Source organism: Tiliqua scincoides, chromosome 5, assembly GCF_035046505.1.
Source record: "Tiliqua scincoides isolate rTilSci1 chromosome 5, rTilSci1.hap2, whole genome shotgun sequence".
NCBI classification, from domain to species: domain Eukaryota; kingdom Metazoa; phylum Chordata; class Lepidosauria; order Squamata; family Scincidae; genus Tiliqua; species Tiliqua scincoides.
Genome location: NC_089825.1, coordinates 138,051,790 through 138,069,678, shown reverse-complemented (window position 1 = coordinate 138,069,678; position 17,889 = coordinate 138,051,790). Strand labels below are relative to the sequence as shown.

General features: G+C 50.4%; 1 protein-coding gene across 1 annotated transcript in view; it reads left to right on the top strand.

The window, feature by feature from the left end:
- The first annotated feature begins 219 nt into the window (after positions 1 to 219).
- The window catches only part of LPCAT4 (lysophosphatidylcholine acyltransferase 4), a 29,732-nt gene continuing 12,062 nt past the window's right edge, over positions 220 to 17,889 (top strand). Inside the window, exons 1-3 of the mRNA XM_066631131.1 lie at positions 220 to 461; positions 16,789 to 16,931; positions 17,036 to 17,256. Coding sequence (XP_066487228.1) covers positions 357 to 461; positions 16,789 to 16,931; positions 17,036 to 17,256 — 469 coding nt within the window. The 5' untranslated portion in view covers positions 220 to 356. The remainder of the gene's footprint in view (positions 462 to 16,788; positions 16,932 to 17,035; positions 17,257 to 17,889) is intronic.

Below are 17,889 nucleotides of genomic sequence, written 5' to 3'. Positions count from 1 at the left end.
AGCCTCAGAGAATGATGGAGAGGACAGGGATGGGGGGAGGGAGGCAGAGCCAGGCGCTCCGGCCGGGTGGACCGACGGCTGCGGGCAGGGCCGGCTGGCTGCTCAGCCTCGCCCCTCCTGCCTCGGCGGCTCCTCCGAAGCGCCAGCCCGCCCCCCGCCCTGGTGTCGCCGTGACGACCGCGCCGTGATCCCGCCTCCGCCTCCCTCCCTGCCCGAGCCCAGCAGCATCCTGGCTGCCTCCCGCCGCGGTCCGCTGCCGGCCCGTCCGTCCAGCCCGCGCCTCCCCGCCCAGCGCCTCGCCTCTCCTTCTCGCGCCCCGGGCTGGAAGGAGGGCAGCCTGGAAGGGGGGCACGGCCATGGAGGGGGGCTGCAGCCGGGGGGGCCTGGAGGAGGAGGAGGCTGCCGCCGCCCCCAACCCCTTCGTCCACCAGCTGCAGCTGTCCCGCCTGCAGAAAGTCAAGGTGAGCCGCCTGCGGGGGGCGGGAGCTCTGGATGGACTCAAGAACTGGGGGGCTCCAGCCCTAGGGAGTGGAGGGGGCCCTGGAGCAAGAGGCAGGGGTTTCTGTAGGGTGGCCTTGGGAGGCAGAGGGGGCAGCTCTGCACTGGGGGGCTCCAGCCCTAGGGAGTGGAGGGGGCCCTGGAGCAAGAGGCAGGGGTTTCTGTAGGGTGGCCTTGGGAGGCAGAGGGGGCAGCTCTGCACTGGGGGGCTTCAGCCCTAGGGGGTGGAGGGGGCCCTGGGGCAAGAGGCAGGGGTTTATGTAGGGTGGCCTTGAGAGGCAGAGGGGGCAGCTCTGCACTGGGGGGCTTCAGCCCTAGGGGGTGGAGGGGGCCCTGGGGCAAGAGGCAGGGGTTTATGTAGGGTGGCCTTGAGAGGCAGAGGGGGCAGCTCTGCACTTGGGGGGGCTCCAGCCCTAGAAGGTGGAGGGGGGCCCTGCAGCAAGTTCTGGGGGTTTCTGTAGGGGCCTTGGGAAGCAGGGTGGGTCTTTTCTGGGTTGGGGGTTTCTGAGCAGCCAAGGGGGGCTGTAAGGGGGCTGCTGGAGGGGCCTGGATGGAGTCCTGCTGGGGTTTCTGGAAGAGTTTGGGGGCAATGCATGGGGAGGGGGCTGGGATTTCTGGACCGCTGAAGCTCTCTTGACTTGTCTCCCAGGGGGGCTTTTGTAAGGCTCTGTGGTTTTAGCAGGACTAAAGGGGTTGAAGTGTGTGTATGGGGGGCAGCGGCTTTATGTCTCTGGGCTTCAATGGAAAGGATGAGTGGGTTTTGTTGTCAAGCTGTAGGTTGCCTGATCTGGGCTTGGAATGCATCGATGGGATTCTGGGAATGGGGGGGGCAGTCTGGGGTGTGATGGGTGACATACTTATTGGTGGGCTGTGGATTTTTTGTCATTGGGCCTGCATGGGGCATGGCACTTCAGGGGAAAGCTGTAGGGTGGGTTGGGGGGAGGACTCCATATGTTGTGGGGTTTTTGCAGAAGCTGTGATGTTCCAGCAGAACTGGATTTTCCTTTGAGTTGTGGGCTTCTGCAGGTCCCCTAGACAGCCTCTATAGGCCTTAGAAATTCTTCAGGAGCTTCTGTAAGGGGAAGCTATCAAGAAGTGGGTGACCAATGTGACTCCTAGAGGTAGAGGAGTTTCTGCATGGCCAGACTGGAGGAGGATGTGGGAGGGGGCGGGGGGGGAATATTGGGTTTGTATGGCCAGGGAGTGTCAGGACTGAATGGGAGGTCCTGGAAGGATCAAGAGTATTACAAGGTCTTTCTGAACCTCTTGAATTTCTGCAGAGGCTATAGGGTTTCAGACAGCATTTGAAAGTTGCCGTTGATGGAGGGTGTTGCAAGATTTATAGGATCAGTGTGGGGCAGGAGCCCTGTAGGGCCCCACTGCAGTGTATTGTAGGTTCTTCTGCAGTCCTTGGTGAGTGGTGATATTTCTGGAGGTTCTGTGGGGTTTCAATAGGGCAGAATGAGTAAAAAGAGGGACTACAAACTGGATGCTTGTAGGGTGGATGCAAATGCCCTGTTTGGCAAGGGTCACTTGAGGAGAGTTTGCTGAGAAGGTCCCCCTTGGCCTCCAGTTTGAGGAAGGCTTTGTAGTGTGGCAAAGGGGGGGGGAAGTGAGGCTAATGAGTCTGTAATACTTTTGCGTTAGCCATGCTGCAGTGCTCAGTGTTGTGGGGGGGGGGGGGAGAGCAGCACAGGCCAGTCAATGCAAAGCCAATGTGTGTTTCCAGGTTGATTGTGCCTGGTCCTGGGGTCTATGGGAAGGGAAGCCTAGTGGTTAGAACAAGAGCTGGCATTGGCGAAGCTACAGAGCAGAGGGCTGGCTCAGAAGACTGGGCTGTCAGTTGCTCATGCTGTATGGCTCTCTGCTTCCTTCCCCCTGTGTTTGGTCTTGCGGTTGCTAGACTCTCCCTCTCTGTGGCAACGGCAGAGGACAAAGGTGCCTCTTTGACACTTCCAACCCAGTGGCTTTCACTTCATCATGGCATGCAAACCACTGCCACCCTGGCCCTGGGACCTTCTCCCCAATTCACCGGGTCCCCACCATCCTGCCCTGCAGTAACTGTGCTTTCTAAATCCTCCCTTCCTCTCCCTCCCCTCTGCACTTCATGCTGAATATTTTTGTTTATGTTTCTCAGCTCCATGGATCTCAGCTGAGCACTTTGCTCTTGCCCTGCTGGGGATGGAAGCAGCTCAGGTTGGAAGCAACAGAGATTTCAGTGTGCATCCATGTTTTGTCCCAAATGACAATCAATGTATTTATTGATGAGCGATCTGTTTATGATGATGAATGGGAACAGAGAGATCTCTTGGCTTTCAAAATCTGGCTTGACTAAGTTGCATAAGGAATACACGGACATTTCCTGATTAGTCACAGCCAGTTTAGATCCCATTCCAGAGGGGCAGCTGTGGTGTGACCTGGAAGCAACCCTCCAGGAAAGAGATGTTGGGGTTATCTTCTGAATTGCTCTATGAAAACTTGGACACAGTGTGGAGCAGCAGTGAAAAGGGCAAATTCCATGCTAGGGATTATTAGAGAAGGGATTGGAAATAAAATGGGCAGTGTCCTAATGCCCTTATGTAAATTTGTGGTGAGGTTGCATTTGAAACATTGCAATCCGCAATTTTGGTTGCCCCCAACCCCAAAGGAATGTCATAGCAGTGGTGTAGCTAGAGGGGGTGCAAAGTACTAAGTTTTGCAGGGAGCCTCACTGCAGCATGCAAGGGGCCTCTCCCCTTCCCCTTAGGAGTCATTCCAGGCAGTGAGAGCAAAACAGAGGTGTACACCTGGAATGGCTCCGAGGGCGAGGGGCCCCTTGATGCAGTGAGGCTCCCTGAAAAACTTAGTGCTTTGCACCCCCTCTAGCTATGCCACTGTGTCACAGAGCTGAGAAAGGCAGAGGAAAGGCAAACCTAAAGGCTGGAGCACCTTCCTTTTGAGAAAAGGCTTGAGTTATGGGGCTATTCCATTTTTACAGAAAAAATAACTGGCTAAAGGGGTGAAAGCTTTCCTCCTTCTGAACAGCTAAATAAAGTCCTTCTATGTGCCTAAGGAATCATTAAGTGGTGGAGTTCACTGCTGTAAGATGTGGGTATGACTCCTGACTTAGGTAGTATTGAGAGGGGACTAGGCAAATTCATGGAGCAAAGGCCGACCACTGGCTGTTAGTCCTGATGGTTGTGTAGAACCTCCATGTTCAGTGGCATTGTATTGCTGAAATGTCTATCACTTGGGATAAAACAACCATGAAAAACTGCTGCATTCCTGTCCTGCTTGCGGGTTTCCCTGGAGGCATCTGGTTGGGAAGCAGGAGGCAGGACTAGGTGGTCTGACCCAACTGGGCTCTTCCTAAGGATCAAGAACTGTTGTATTTCTCACCTACCCTATCTCAAGAATCTGTTAACATGGTTTAATTTCCCCAGTGAGAGCATACTGCCACTCAGATCTGCTTGGAGGCCAAACATTCTGCCCTGCGAGGTTTACATCCAAAGCCCCAATGGCTCAGGTCCAGTTTTAGCAGTGAGTGGTAGTATGATGGCCTGATCTAAACCAGGGCTTGAAATCATGATGTGAAGAAAGCAAGGTCAAATAAGTCCAGTGAAAATCTACTGGTGCTTTGCATATTTTCAAGACATGATGCATCCTCTAGCCCCCTAAGCACGATGGCATCACAGCTATACAGTTCCACAAGCTAGAAAGCTCCTTCCACTGTTGCAGCTATTTCTTTTACCTCTCTTGCCTTGTGCCAATCCCGCCACCACCACCACCAGAAATACCAAGTATCAAACAAATGAAAACTTTCCTCGCTGCGGCCGTTGGGTCTTTTGTCTGTTTGGAGACGACTAAGATGTTCCAGAGACAAGAATCAAACTGTTTCTTTTTGATACAGGGAAAGAGACGTGGCCTCATTTGCTTAGAGTGAGAGTAAATATTCATAATTGGATTGCTTGGCAGGCAGGACAGAAACAGGAGCATGCAAGATTACTCCAGGCGGCATCTCATAAGAACAGAACATAAGAACAGCCCCACTGGATCAGGCCATAGGCCCATCTAGTCCAGCTTCCTGTATCCCACAGCGGCCCACCAAATGCTCCAGGGAGCACACCAGATAACAAGAGACCTCATCCTGGTGCCCTCCCTTGCATCTGGCATTCTGACATAACCCATTTCTAAAATCAGGAGGTTGCGCATACACATCATGGCTTGTAACCCGTAATGGATTTTTCCTCCAGAAACTTGTCCAATCCCCTTTTAAAGGCGTCCAGGCTAGATGCCATCACCACATACTGTGGCAAGGAGTTCCACAGACCAACCACACGCTGAGTAAAGAAATATTTTCTTTTGTCTGTCCTAACTCTCCCAACACTCAATTTTAGTGGATGTCCCCTGGTTCTGGTGTTATGTGAGAGTGTAAAGAGCATCTCCCTATCCACTCTGTGTAAAGAGCATCTCCCTATCCATCTCCCTATCCACTCATAGCTAAGGCAAGATCCCAGTCGCTATGATGGCTTGCCAACCCCTGGCACCTAGTATCGAGCTCAGAAGAGCAATATATTCGATGACCTATTATGTATTGTGCTACATTTATAACGCTTGTCCTCCAAAATGTGTGTTTTGTGAGATTTTTTTTGTTCCTGTCCAGTGTTTCTTAACTTTCACTGAAAAAGCAGCTCCCAGTACAATTCAGTTTGAAGAGATCATAAATCTCTTGGTTTGACGTGCTGGTAGTGAGATGAAAGTCCCAATCCTATCCAATTTTCCAGCACCGGTGCAACCACAATGCAGCCCCAAGGCCCTCTGTGACCACCTCCCCACCACAGGATGCAGTGCATTCCCTACTGGCATGGCATTGTAGGCCCTAAGTCTACAATCCTATCCACACTGTCCTGGGAGTAAGCCACCCACCCACCAACTCACCCCCCCCCCCACACACACAGAATCTTAAGGAGTTGTATCCAAAGAAAGTTAGTCATGACTAAATCCCACTGAAATGAATGGGCTTGTCAGGACGAGCTTATCATGACTGACTTCATTGGAGCTTAACCCTAACTTTTAGCCCAGTCCTAACCAACTTCCCAGGGCTGATGTAGCCATGCCAGTGGGGCAGGTTTGCCGGGAGGGCAGCAGTCATATAGGCCTCCTCAAGGTAAGGGAAAGTTAGTTCCCTTACCTCAGGGCTGCAGTGAGGCTGCATCAGCCCAGGAAAGCTGGTTAGGATTGGGCTGTAGAGTTCTTGGCATACATCCCAAAATCTGCATTAAACAGTTGAAGAAATACAGTTTAAATAAAAAAAAAATCTGATTAAAAAAATTCTTAAATAAATTTTAAACAGAATTCAAGATCTCGTGAATTGTCAGCCTGTCCGTTTTGTAGCTAAACCTTCTGTTACGCTTCACTGAAGGATTAGTCACACAATTCGGATGTGGTGGCTACAGGAAGTCTTGGGTTGGTTCTCAGTTATTTCCACTCATTGTAGTCTGTTATCTATACCTGCCACTGGCTGCAGCATTAGGCCCTGGGCATGCTCCTGCAAATGGAGGTTTGAGCCACGAGGCTATTTTCAAGGTCTGATTCTTTTAAATAAGTGGAACTTCCAAGCTTGGAGATAGCAGGACACTGAATGCCCACTTCCGGGGACAAGCAAGGGAGAGCTCTTACCCACTTTTGCTGCTAAGTTGTAGTGATGGACTTCTTGGGCTCTTCATAAATGATGTGATTTTATTTCTGAAAGGTCTTCTGATCTGATTGGAGCAATGGCTTCCTGAACATCTGTTGACAGGGCAGATGCAAAATCCAAAATCCTTGCATGGATGAGCAGTCACAAAGGCATTTCAGACTGAAGGGTGACTTCTGACTGTCAGTGTTGCTGATATCAGCCAGTACTGTGATGAGGGGCACAGTCAAACAGCAGCAAACAACATCAATGAATTTAAATAAGTTCATGTTTAAAGCCTGATGAAAAGATGAGAAGTGTTGTGAATTTGGGTGTTGAGTGTGTGTGTGTGTGTCCCCTTAACTTTTAAAATAAAACTTTAGAATAATTTCATGTGATAAATATGTCATACTTCAGTACATTGACATTCCATTTTGTTGCAGTTATTCCTGTCTAGATGTTATGTGAACAGTGCTGTATTTTATACCATACTAGAGAACACTTTCCATGTGGAGTTTGGATATCCTTTCCATATTGCAAAGGATTCTGGGGCATGCTGTAGGAGCCACACTCAGTTCATGCAGGGCACTGACCTAGCATCTTGAACCTCAGTATTCCTGAGTGTACACCCTACAGCAGCGATTTTCAACCAGTGTACCGTGGCACATTGCTGTGTCGTGTAAGGTCCACATGTGTGCTGTGGGAATTTGGGGGGGGGATCATCCAGAGGTGGATGTGAGCCCCCCACCAGCAGCATGGTGTGCCTTGTCAATTATCAAAAAAACTAATGGTGTGCCTTGACAATTTTAGTGCCTTGTCAGTGAGATATAAAAGGTTGAAAATCGTTGTCCTACAGCATGCTCCAAGGTGTTTCAGGCATGCACGAATCTGGATGCATTGATCTCAGACTTGTGCAGAGCAATTCTAAGCCAGGATTTGAGCTTGATTTGCTGTTCTGATTTGCAGGACAAGCAGAAACCTTGGTGTTGTCACTTGAACTAGCAAACTGTAGTTTGCCCCAAACAAGGCAAAAAGGTGGGGAATTGTCGTGCATGAGGAAGGAGCGTGCAAGCTGGGGCCCACTCCAGGTTCACACACGTGATTCCAAATCCTGCATTGTGTTTATGGAACCTGACGCTTGCTGAGACTCCTGACAATGGGAATTTGAATCCAGCTCTCCCTGGTCTTAATTTGAGCCTCTACTCACCACTCCAGCCTGTTTATTTCACTATCCCTCCCCTTTGTCATCTTACATCATGCACATGTGCTGATGTGGTTACAGCCTCCCTCGATCTCTTCGTTTCTCCTGTTCCTGACTTGCGTGCAGAGGAGGAAACAGTCAATGCAAAGGCATGCAGAAGCCAAAGATGGAGGTTGTGTCCTGCCTCCTCTTTTGACCTCTCTGCAATCCAAACAGAAATAGGATCTCCCCGGCCTTCTCTCTGCCCCACCCCCATTCATCTTTTGCCAGGGCCTCGGAGACCACATACAATGCTATCTGAGCTCAGGATCTGTGCAGCGCCAGAAGGCAGGAGAGGACACGTTCTTTGCCACTGGGAAGCCGCTCGAGTCCCGGTTTTCAGGCTGTTCTGACATTTTCAGCTTAGAGACGGAGGGCAAAGCAAGGTCATGCCATGCTTAGCTCATTATAGGACTGAGCCAACAGTGCCCCCTCTCCGTTTTTGCCACCCTGTTTTCAGGTGGCATCAATGAAGGGGGGCATTTCAGAGATTTGGAGGGGGGTGCGGGGTATTACCGGCAACTGTAACAACTGTGGTCCTCCCATAGCTGCTGGTCTGCAGCCAACGTTTTTTCTTGTTCTTGCCGTAATCCTGGATCACTGGGATTTTTTATTATTGAAATGAAATTATATACAAATATTCTTAATATTATGATCTTAGGAATTAATGTTGGAGGCCTCCTTTTTTAGAGTAAGAGTGTTGGTCCATCTATGGGAAAGCATCCTCCTTGCACCTGTAGGCTATCCCAGGTAATATTTGTCTATCAGAGCTCAGGAACTTGCCTGTGTTTTCTTGGGATGTTTCTGGAACTCTCCTGTACCTCTCTGCCTAAATTGCATCAAGCAGACCCTGGCTATCCTTAGGTCCGCCGTAGGATGTTGTCCCTGCTCATGTATTTGGCAGAGAGAGGGGGATTAATGTGCAGCAGGGTATCCCCACCCCCCAGTGATCACAGCTGAATGACCCACTCTCAGAAGAGGCTGCTTGTTGCTACCCTTCCTGAGTCACTAGGAAACCCACTCAGGACGCAGACTCATTCAGAAGCCCGTTAGGCATGCTCCTCTGCAAGAGATCTAGCAGGAAAAAAAGGACTTCTCTAGGTTGTGTGTGATTGCCCTGCTCCCTCTTCTTCCCGCATTCCATGTTTACCTGCAGAGGCAGATCTGTTTGTCCCATGATGCAGGCTTATTTGTGATAGGGAATGGGGCTGCAGTTCAGGAGCAGAACACGTGCACAAGGTTAATCTGACATCTCCAGGTAGGGATGAGAAAGACCCCTGCGTGGAGCCCTGGAGAGATGCTGTTGACCAGTGTAGACAATCCTCAGCTAGCTGGCCCAAGAGTTATACTCAATATAAAGCAACCATCTCTCCACCTCTCTTTCACACACACACACACATGAGGGTCCACTGAGTTTCTCACCAGGTTTACCACTGCAGTTTTCCACCCTGCAATACTGGCAGTGTTCCAAGGTTATTGATATCAATATGCCCAGCTCACAATATGGAAATATCCCAAGATGCTCAGTTCACCCATAAGGCTCTTCTCTGACCAAAAGCCAGCATCTAAAATCCCTCTTAGAGAACAAGCTAGCTGTAGGTATGGGTTCACAAGGGTAAGACAGAAAGTCATAAATAAGAGCCATAAACAAATAAAAGGGATGCATAGAGTACCAGATCCTTTGTAACGGATATCTCTGTAAACAAATTGCCGATGCGAATCGAATTGCCCTCCAAGATGTTGATCTGATAACAATGCCAATTGTTGTTTGTGGGCCTGTTGGTCTGTTATCCTGTTCTCCTTCCCATGAATGCTATACTCTTTGTGTCCTCTCGCCCCCCCTACCTAGACTACCCTATAAAACCTGCACCATTGTAATTGTTCGGGGTCCCCCAAGTGTGTGGGGGTCCCGTTTGCAAACGAGTAAACGTAAGACGTCCTTTGAATTCTCCTGTCGCCTGTTTGTTTGCCTCTCCAAAAATCCAAAGAATCGTGTGTGTGTTCATTCGGGATCGTTATCTTCCCCAGAGCCTTTCCCCATAGCTCCCGTTTAGCATCCCCTCACTCCCCCTCCCTCCCCGCACTGCATCCTGAGGCCCTCCCTTGTCTCAGGGATTGGTCCCTCCTCCCTTTCCTCCCATAAACAGTGCAGGCGTCTCCAGGCCAGCCACTTCCCAGGGGAAGGGTTACTACCGGTCAATGCCCACGCTACTTCATGGGGTATTTATGGCCAGAGAGGCCCTTCAGGGGAGTCCCAAGCGGACCCAGCATCTCGCCAGCAGGCATTCCAGGGCAGCAGCCAGCAGATCATGACAACGGGTTGCTTCCTTCTGGTGCTGGCTAAGATGGAGCCAGCAACTCTGGAGGAGACAGAACAACAGCTGCTGCTTTTGAGACACAAGACTAGCTTCATTGTTTCAGTGTCGGGTGGTGAGCTCGGATCAATGCAAGTGAATAATCAGTCCATGCATCCATCAGTCTGTGGCATGTTTTAAATGGTGGGGCTGCCAGTTAAGGCTCTCCCTCTTGTTGCTTTTACAATTTTCTCTTTTTTGGGGGGCGGGGGGGTGGTAATCACGATTGCACAGCCCTGTAATAAGGAATGAAAGAAGATATTGCTAACTCAGTCTTTTCCTATAACAGTGGCACAATGAAATGATGACCTTCTGCACAAAACCAGCCCAAAGGCAGATGTACTGAGACTTTGTTATTATGTACAATGAATTTATCCAAAAGAAAAAGAGAAACAACCCAAGTGATTCATCAACTTAAAAAAAACTTCAGTCGCAAACAATTCTGCATTCATTCTTTCTCACAAACAATAGGGGAGAGCAGATGGAGAAAGTATCAGTGGGCATGGGGGCAGTGCCCAGCTGGGCTCTTGCTGGGCACACAGAGCCATGGTCCATGACCCACATTCATGCAAGGACCCATGCAGGGCTGGATCTGGCCATGTAGCTACCGTAGGAGCCATAGTAGCGGAGATCTAGTCTGTAGGCCATGTGGTGACTCTGTTTTCTTGTCTCTCTGTGTGACTCAGGATCCCATATGGGGTACGAAAATGTAGAGTTGCTATTCAGCTTTTGATTTTCATATGGATTATTATTATAGGTACATTTCATCCCAGCCTATGCTGGACTAGTTATAGTCTGCAATTCAGGATCTAGCCAAGATCCTGGGAATCACAGAGATATCGCTGTAGGATTCATGCTGTTCTAAGCAATGTTTTCTGTTGTTATTTTTAAGAATATTTACATGCTGCTTTTCAACAAGAGTAATTCACAAAGTGGTTTACCTAGTAAAATCAATCAAATGGTTCCCTGTCCCCAAAGGATTCACATTATGCCTGGGGAAGGGCACTTGGAAAGTGTACAGGCCCTTCTTCTTCCCTCTTGTACACCATCACTAGTCATGTTCTCCAAAGTAGCATAGGAAGACCTGAGACAGGAGGCACATGCACCTACCAGGTAGGGAGGGAGTGGGGGAGAAGCTGCACCATGGAGAAGTGTCCGTGTGCTCTGTGCTCAAAGACCCTAACCCAACCACTGTGTCAGGACCTGGTGCAACATGACTCTGGCCCTATATACACATGTTGAAAGTGAGTCGTCGTCCCCCAAGGAGCTCAAAGCAGCAGGTATGATTAGTGGCATAGCTAGAGGGGCTACAAAACACTTAAGTTTTCAGGTGCCTTAACGGGCCATGCAAGCAGTCCCTCCCCCTCCGCCTCGGAGCCATTCCAGGTGCAGGGAGCAAAACGGAGGCAAATACCTCTGTTTTGCTCCCACTGCCTGGAATGGCTCCGAAGCAGAGGGGAAGGGACTGCTTGCATGGCCCGTTAAGGAACCTGAAAAACTTAGTTCTTTGCACCCCCTCTAGTTATGCCATTGAGTATGATTCTTCCCCCACTTTTATCCTGATGGCAGCCCTCTTCAGTCGGCTAGGCTGACAGCACAAGAGGTCCAAGCTTGCTCAGAGAGCATCATGGCGAGGCCAGAATTTGAACCTGTGCTTCCCTATTCCTAATTCAGAACCCTACCCATTACACCATACAGGCAGGCATGGGGGGGGGAGCAATAAGATGGGCTGGATTCAGTAGCAATGGCATACTCTGGATCCTATCCTCTTTTTCAAACCCTTCTTGGATTTGCACCAGCTAAAGAGCTGGTGCAGGTCCGAGGAGACCCATTGCAGAGCGGGATTCATGAATCCTTTAATTGTGCCATGGAATTGTGGTATGGAATTTGCTCTTTTTCTTGGCACACCTTTTGGATTCATTGATTTTTTTTTTTGAGTGTCAGCTAGACACAGTCCTGACTATGTGGTTGAAAGCGACTGGACAGCGCTGTCGTCAGCAGGCCCTGAATCACATCAAAGGTGAGCAAGGCTCTGAATGCATCGTTAGGTTGTACAAGGGCAGATGGCAACAGGACTGTGCATTTTGCTAACAATCAGGGAGGCTGTAATAAGCCTACAGTGTGCCTTGGCAGATGCTCGACTCACACCCAGGCTATAATCTGGGTAAATAGGGGCTGTGGCCCTTTTGAGTACACGTGACTGACCTAATGTGATGCCAACTGTCTGCCCTGGCCAATTGTCGAAGCCTAATTTTGTTTGGCACTCCGACCACAGAAGGTTTGCAAACTGAACACAGTGATGATTTAGCAGGCGAGCTACTGAGCATTGACCATGTAGCAGCTATATTGATTTCTGATCACAGTGGGACCATTGCTCTTTATCGCCTCTCCGATTCTCCAGTTTCATTTCTCGGACTGTCTCACTTGGACCACCTCTAGCAAGCGGCATAGCTAGAAGGGGTGCAAAGTTTGGCACGGAGCCTCACCGCAGCATGCAGGGGGCCCCACTCCCTGATCCGTGTATGCCTCCGTTTTGCTCCCTCCTCCTGGAATGGCTCCGAAGGGGAGGGAAACAGGCCCCTTGCACGCTTCAGTGCAGCCCCTGCAAACCTTAGTGCTTTGCACCCCCTCTAGCTACACCACTGCCTCCAGCCATCCTTTCTTGGGCTGTTTTGCTTCCTGTGATTTTCTCAGCCTGCTGCCTTATCTTTACCCAGACTATGAACCTCCCTGCCTTCCCTTTCAGCCTATCTTGCTTCTCTCTAGGAATTCAATCAATGGCAAAGAATTACTTTAAATGTATCTTGCAATGTTTCACAGTAACATTTAACTGATGGGCAGACCAGTCCCACTGAAATTCCGCTGTGCTGATGTAAGTGGGGCCAGCGTGGCTCGTGCTGTATCCTGCAGGAGGAATTTGCAATCTGGAGGTCTCCTCAGGTTAAGGGGACCCTTTGCCCTGGGGAACGTCCAGCCACTAGAACTGGGGTCGGCAACCTGTGTTTTCAGAGCCTCATGCGGCTCTTTCAGTGGTCTGATGCGGCTCTCGAGTGGGGGCTGGAAGCGGGGCGCCTTCCCCCGCGGCCGCCGCCCAGCCAGCTCAGCCCCAAGGTTGAGCTCGCTGCAGGGCGAAGGAAGGGCGCAAGGAAGAGGGGGGTGGAGAGCAGGTCTGGGAGAGCCGCTGGTGGTGGGCGCGGGGGTGCCTTGCATCTCTTCCCTGTGCCCTTCCTTCGCCCTACAGCGAGCTCAACCTCGGGACAGAGCCTCTGGTGGCGGGGGCGGGCAGGCGGGGGGTGCCTTGCAGCGATGTGCTGCGGGCGCTGGCTGCTGAGTGCGGGGCTGGGCGCTGCCTTCACCCACAGCAGCTCCTTCCTTGGCAGGCAGGGGCAGCGGTGCTCTCCCGGACCTGCTCTCCACCCCCCACTGTGAGCAAGCACCCTGCTGGGCAAGGGGGCAGAGACCCTGCCGCACAGGGCAGCCGGGCATCTCTTCCTTGCGCCCTTCCTTCCTTCGCCCTGCAGCGAGCTCAACCTCGGGGCTGAGCTGGCTGGGCGGCGGCCGCAGGGGAAGGCGCCCTGCTTCCAGCCCCCACTCGAGAGCCGCGTTGTGAAAAAACCGCAGATGGCCAGATGAACAGTGGGATGCGTTCACCGAGTAGCACTGGTGAGGCCCATGACTGGTGAACATTTGGGAACTGGCTGGCAACATCGCACATGCTGTCCAAACGTCCCTGTGCAGACCGATGGCCATGTGCCAAACTCATATTCCTGTGAAGCTGGAGCCTTCTAAGGAACTTCCTCACATGTGAAAAATGGAATTGTGAAATGGCCCATAAACTTCTTTATGACTCACCAAGATCAACCTGCATGTTAGTGAGTTTTATGCTGGCTAAATGCCAGTGTGCAGCTGAGCACAGCTGATAACCACACCATGCCACAGACCATGCGCCGCCTTCGCCCACAGCAGCTCCTTCCTTGGCAGGAAGATCCAGGGACCGGGACAACAGTAGAGCAAAGGTAAGTAAATAGTAAATAAAAAAAATATTTTCTTGGTGCTGCATAATAAAAGGACATAAGAACAGCCCCACTGGATCAGGCCATAGGCCCATCTAGTCCAGCTTCCTGTATCCCACAGCGGCCCACCGAATGCCCCAGGGAGCACACAAGATAATAAGAGACCTCATCCTGGTGCCCTCCCCTGCATCTGGCATTCTGACATAGCCCATTTCTAAAATCAGGAGGTTGCATATACACATCATGGCTTGTTTCCCGTAATGGATTTTTCCTCCAGAAACTTGTCCAATCCCTTTTTAAAGGCGTCCAGGCCAGATGCCATCACCACATCCTGTGGCAAGGAGTTCCACAGACCAACCACACGCTGAGTAAAGAAATATTTTCTTTTGTCTGTCCTAACTCTCCCAGCACTCAACTTTAGTGTATGTCCCCTGGTTCTGGTGTTATACGAGAGTGTAAAGAGCATCTCTAGTCTATCCACTCTGTCCATCCCCTGCATAATTTTTTATGTCTCAATCATGTCCCCCCTCAGGCGCCTCTTTTCTAGGCTGAAGAGGCCCAAACGCCATGGCCTTTCCTCATAAGGAAGGTGCCCCAGCACCTACAAGGGACCTACAAGAGGGGGCTACATTATAAAAATGGGACTTATAAGAGCATAAAGGTAAAAAAAAACAAAAAACTATATATGCAGTGTTATCTTCATTTTAGATGTCAAAAGGGTTTTGTGGCTCCCAAGGTTTGCTTTTCTCCGGAAAACGGGTCCAAATGGCTCTTTGAATTTTTAAGGTTGCCGACCCCTGCACTAGAACGAGACCACTCAGACCCGCACCTGCCAAACTGCCGGCGCAAGTCTGTGTGGATCTGCATCAGCATGCCTTGCACTGCTGCCACAGATCCTGCCCAGTGATCTGCCCACCCTCTGCGCCACCCTCCCCCAGCCCCTACACCCTTCCCTGCCCTTCCCCCACCCCTGTGCTGCTCGGAGCACCTCTTATCTGCTGCGGCACACTTCTGGCCTTCCTGCTAACTCCTATGCTATCATAATATGCTTTATGGCACATTCGCTGCAGCTGGTGTTGGTCATAGGATTGCGCTGTTATTTTTGCATCAGTATCAAAGCTGTTAATGGTTACTTTGGTGTTTTCCTTTTTTATAAATAGCAATAATAAACAATGTTTTTAAAATACTTGGCCTCTATTTAACAACATTTGATTGGTCAATGGAATGAATAATTTTTGATTGGTTAACAGCCCAATTCTATCTGGGGCCAATACTGACGGATCCCGTGATCCGTCAGCCTAAGGGCACAATCCTAACCAGGTCTACTCAGAAGTAAGTCCTAGTTTGTTCAATGGGGCTTACTCTCAGGAATGTGTGGTTAGGATTGCAGCCTTAGTCTTGGGAAAGCTGCTTTACCATTTGGTGGGCCGCCACCACCAAGGCAAATGACCAGAGGCCATATGCCAGCAACAGCAGCCTGCTGAACTTCCTCCATTGCTGTCATCGCTGGTCAGTCGGCAGTGGGGTAGATCCAGGGTGGGTCAGGGAAGGGAGTGGGCCAGGCAGGAGGGGAGAATCTCAGCAGTAGCCATGCATACCTAGATCCTATCCCCCCTTTTTCAAGTAGTCTCTTCAGCTAAGAAGCTGGTGTAGGTCAGGAGACCTATTGGAGGCCAAGCGGCCTATTGAGAAGTAGGTAAAAACCATTTTTACATACCTGTCATGTGCCATCTGGTTCCCCCCTGCCACACATAGCATGCTGTGCATGCTCCATCATGATTGCCGCTGGAGGGCGATAGGGTTGGGCCCTAAATGTCCAACCCCATACTTAGGTTGCAATCCTATACACAATTACCTGTGCGTTGGCCCTATTGAACTCAGTGGGACTTTTGAATAGACATGCATAGGATTGGGTTGCTAGAACTTTTTTTAAAAAAAGCAGTGCTAGATCTGGGGCATTGGAGTTCACCAGTGTGAGGTAGTGTGCCTTTGAGTATGTGTCTATGTCAGTGATTTTCAACCTTTTTCATCTCGTGGCACACTGGCAAGGCACTAAAATGGTCAAGGCACACCATCAGCTCTTTGACAATTGACAAGGCACACTGTGCTATCAATGGGGGCTCACATCCCCCAATGGTCCTACTGATAAATGACCCTCTCCCAAATTCCCGCGGCATACCTGGGGACCATTCCCGGCACACCAGTGTGCCACAGCCCAGTGGTTGAAAATGGCTGGTCTATGTGCACATTCATGTGTACTTTTGCTGCTCTCCGTTGCCCTCTGGTGGACAGTTGGAAGTTCCACAGTACAAAGCACACAAGAGAACTTGGAAGTAGTCAGCAGTTCTCTCACTCATGTTTCTGGAATGCATGAAACATGCTCCACCGTCAGATTTATTGTGGAGTTTTGATTTTCATTTTTCAAATAAAGTGTGTGTGTGTATGTGTGTGTGTGTGTGTGTGTGTGTGTGTGTGTTTTCAAATTGTTTCATGTGTTTGTTCCATTGCTTTACTCAATACCAGTGACATAGCTGGAGGGGGTGCAAAGCACTAAGTTTTGCAGGGAGCCTCACCACATCATGCAAGGCACCCCTTCCCCTCCCCTTCGGAACCATTCCAGGTGGGGGGAGCAAAACGGAGGCGTACGCCTCCGTTTTGCACCCCCCGCCTGGAATGGCTCCGAAGGGGAGGGGCCCCTTGCATGCTGTGGTGAGCCACCTGCACAGCAAGTGGTTTGCACACTGCAGTAAGGCTCCCTGCACGACTTAGTGCCTTGCACCCCCCTCTAGCTACACCACTACCCACAACAGTTGATGAAGCTATTTTTTATAGCCATCTAGGTTCTCTCATCCCCAGATTAAGACACAGATGTGAGTTCTGCTTGTGGAAAGAGACTCTGATGTGGCTTTGCTCCTCTGTGTCTTCCAGCTCTGTGGTTTTATATTGGCCTTCCAAAATAAAGCACAGGACCTGAGTTAACGGGTTGGGCTGCGTTCTTACGACCGTCTCTCCCATTGTGTTTGCTTGCAGTTTTACATGCTGGGGGTTGTGTTGGCCCCAATCCGCGTTGCGTTGGCCTTTGTGGTTCTGTTCCTCATCTGGCCCTTTGCGCTGCTTCAAGTGGTGGGGCTGCCTGACGAGTCCCTGCAGGAGCCATTCTCAGGATGGAGAAAGTAAGTGGTGGGGGTGGCTCTCCGGGTGCCTTCCAAGCTCCCTGCCTCCAGCTTTTCTTCAAGTGCCCCTTCTGTTTCTCCTGTTTTTGTTTTTCTTTCTCCAGCACGGTTTCTCATGGTTCTGTCTACTTGCTGAGCCGCCTGATGTTCTTCCTGCTGGGCTTCATGCGGATACGGGTACGCGGACAAAGGGCGTCGCGGCTCGAGGCGCCCATCCTGGTGGCTGCTCCACACTCTACCTTCTTTGATCCTATTATCCTGCTGCCCTGTGACCTCCCCAAGGTGGTGTCTCGCACTGAGAACCTCCATGTGCCAGTCATCGGAGGTGAGAAGATCTAGTATTGGGGGTGAGATGGGGGAAGGATAAACTACCCCAGATCACCACTAGGTAAAACTTGCTTTGTGGGCTGCTCAAAGTGCTGTGTCTCCTTTGCTTCTGCATGCTGAGATGGGTGCATGATTGCTTGCCTTATACAAGTATCTCACAAGCACATAATTTTGCACCTGCTACCCAGTTTTGAGCACCATACTTTTCATTTATTCTTTTTAAGCATAAGTATCTAGGTCTCCTGGCGTCAAAGTCAGGTTGGAAGTAGGTGGGCTGTACTTCCTACTGGTAAAAACTCAGAAGCCACTGCAGGGGCTGACTAAGATAGGTGTAGGTGGTGGGAAGGGGGAACATCAATCAGGGTAGGTGGGGGAAGGGGGGACAACACAGTGCTTGAGTTCTTCACCTAGTTCCTTGCCCCTGTGTCACCAGCAGCAGAAAAAAGTATGCAAATTAAACAAATATGTATCTAATCAGTATAATTTATGTTGGTTTCAGAATTCTGATTCAGAAATTCTGATTTTTCTTCTTCACTCAGAGTATACACAGACCTGATTGTGTTTTTTCGTCAGTGGAGGGCTGGAGCATCGATTCCATCAGTCTGGAGCTCCCTGTTTAGCAAATGGGCTT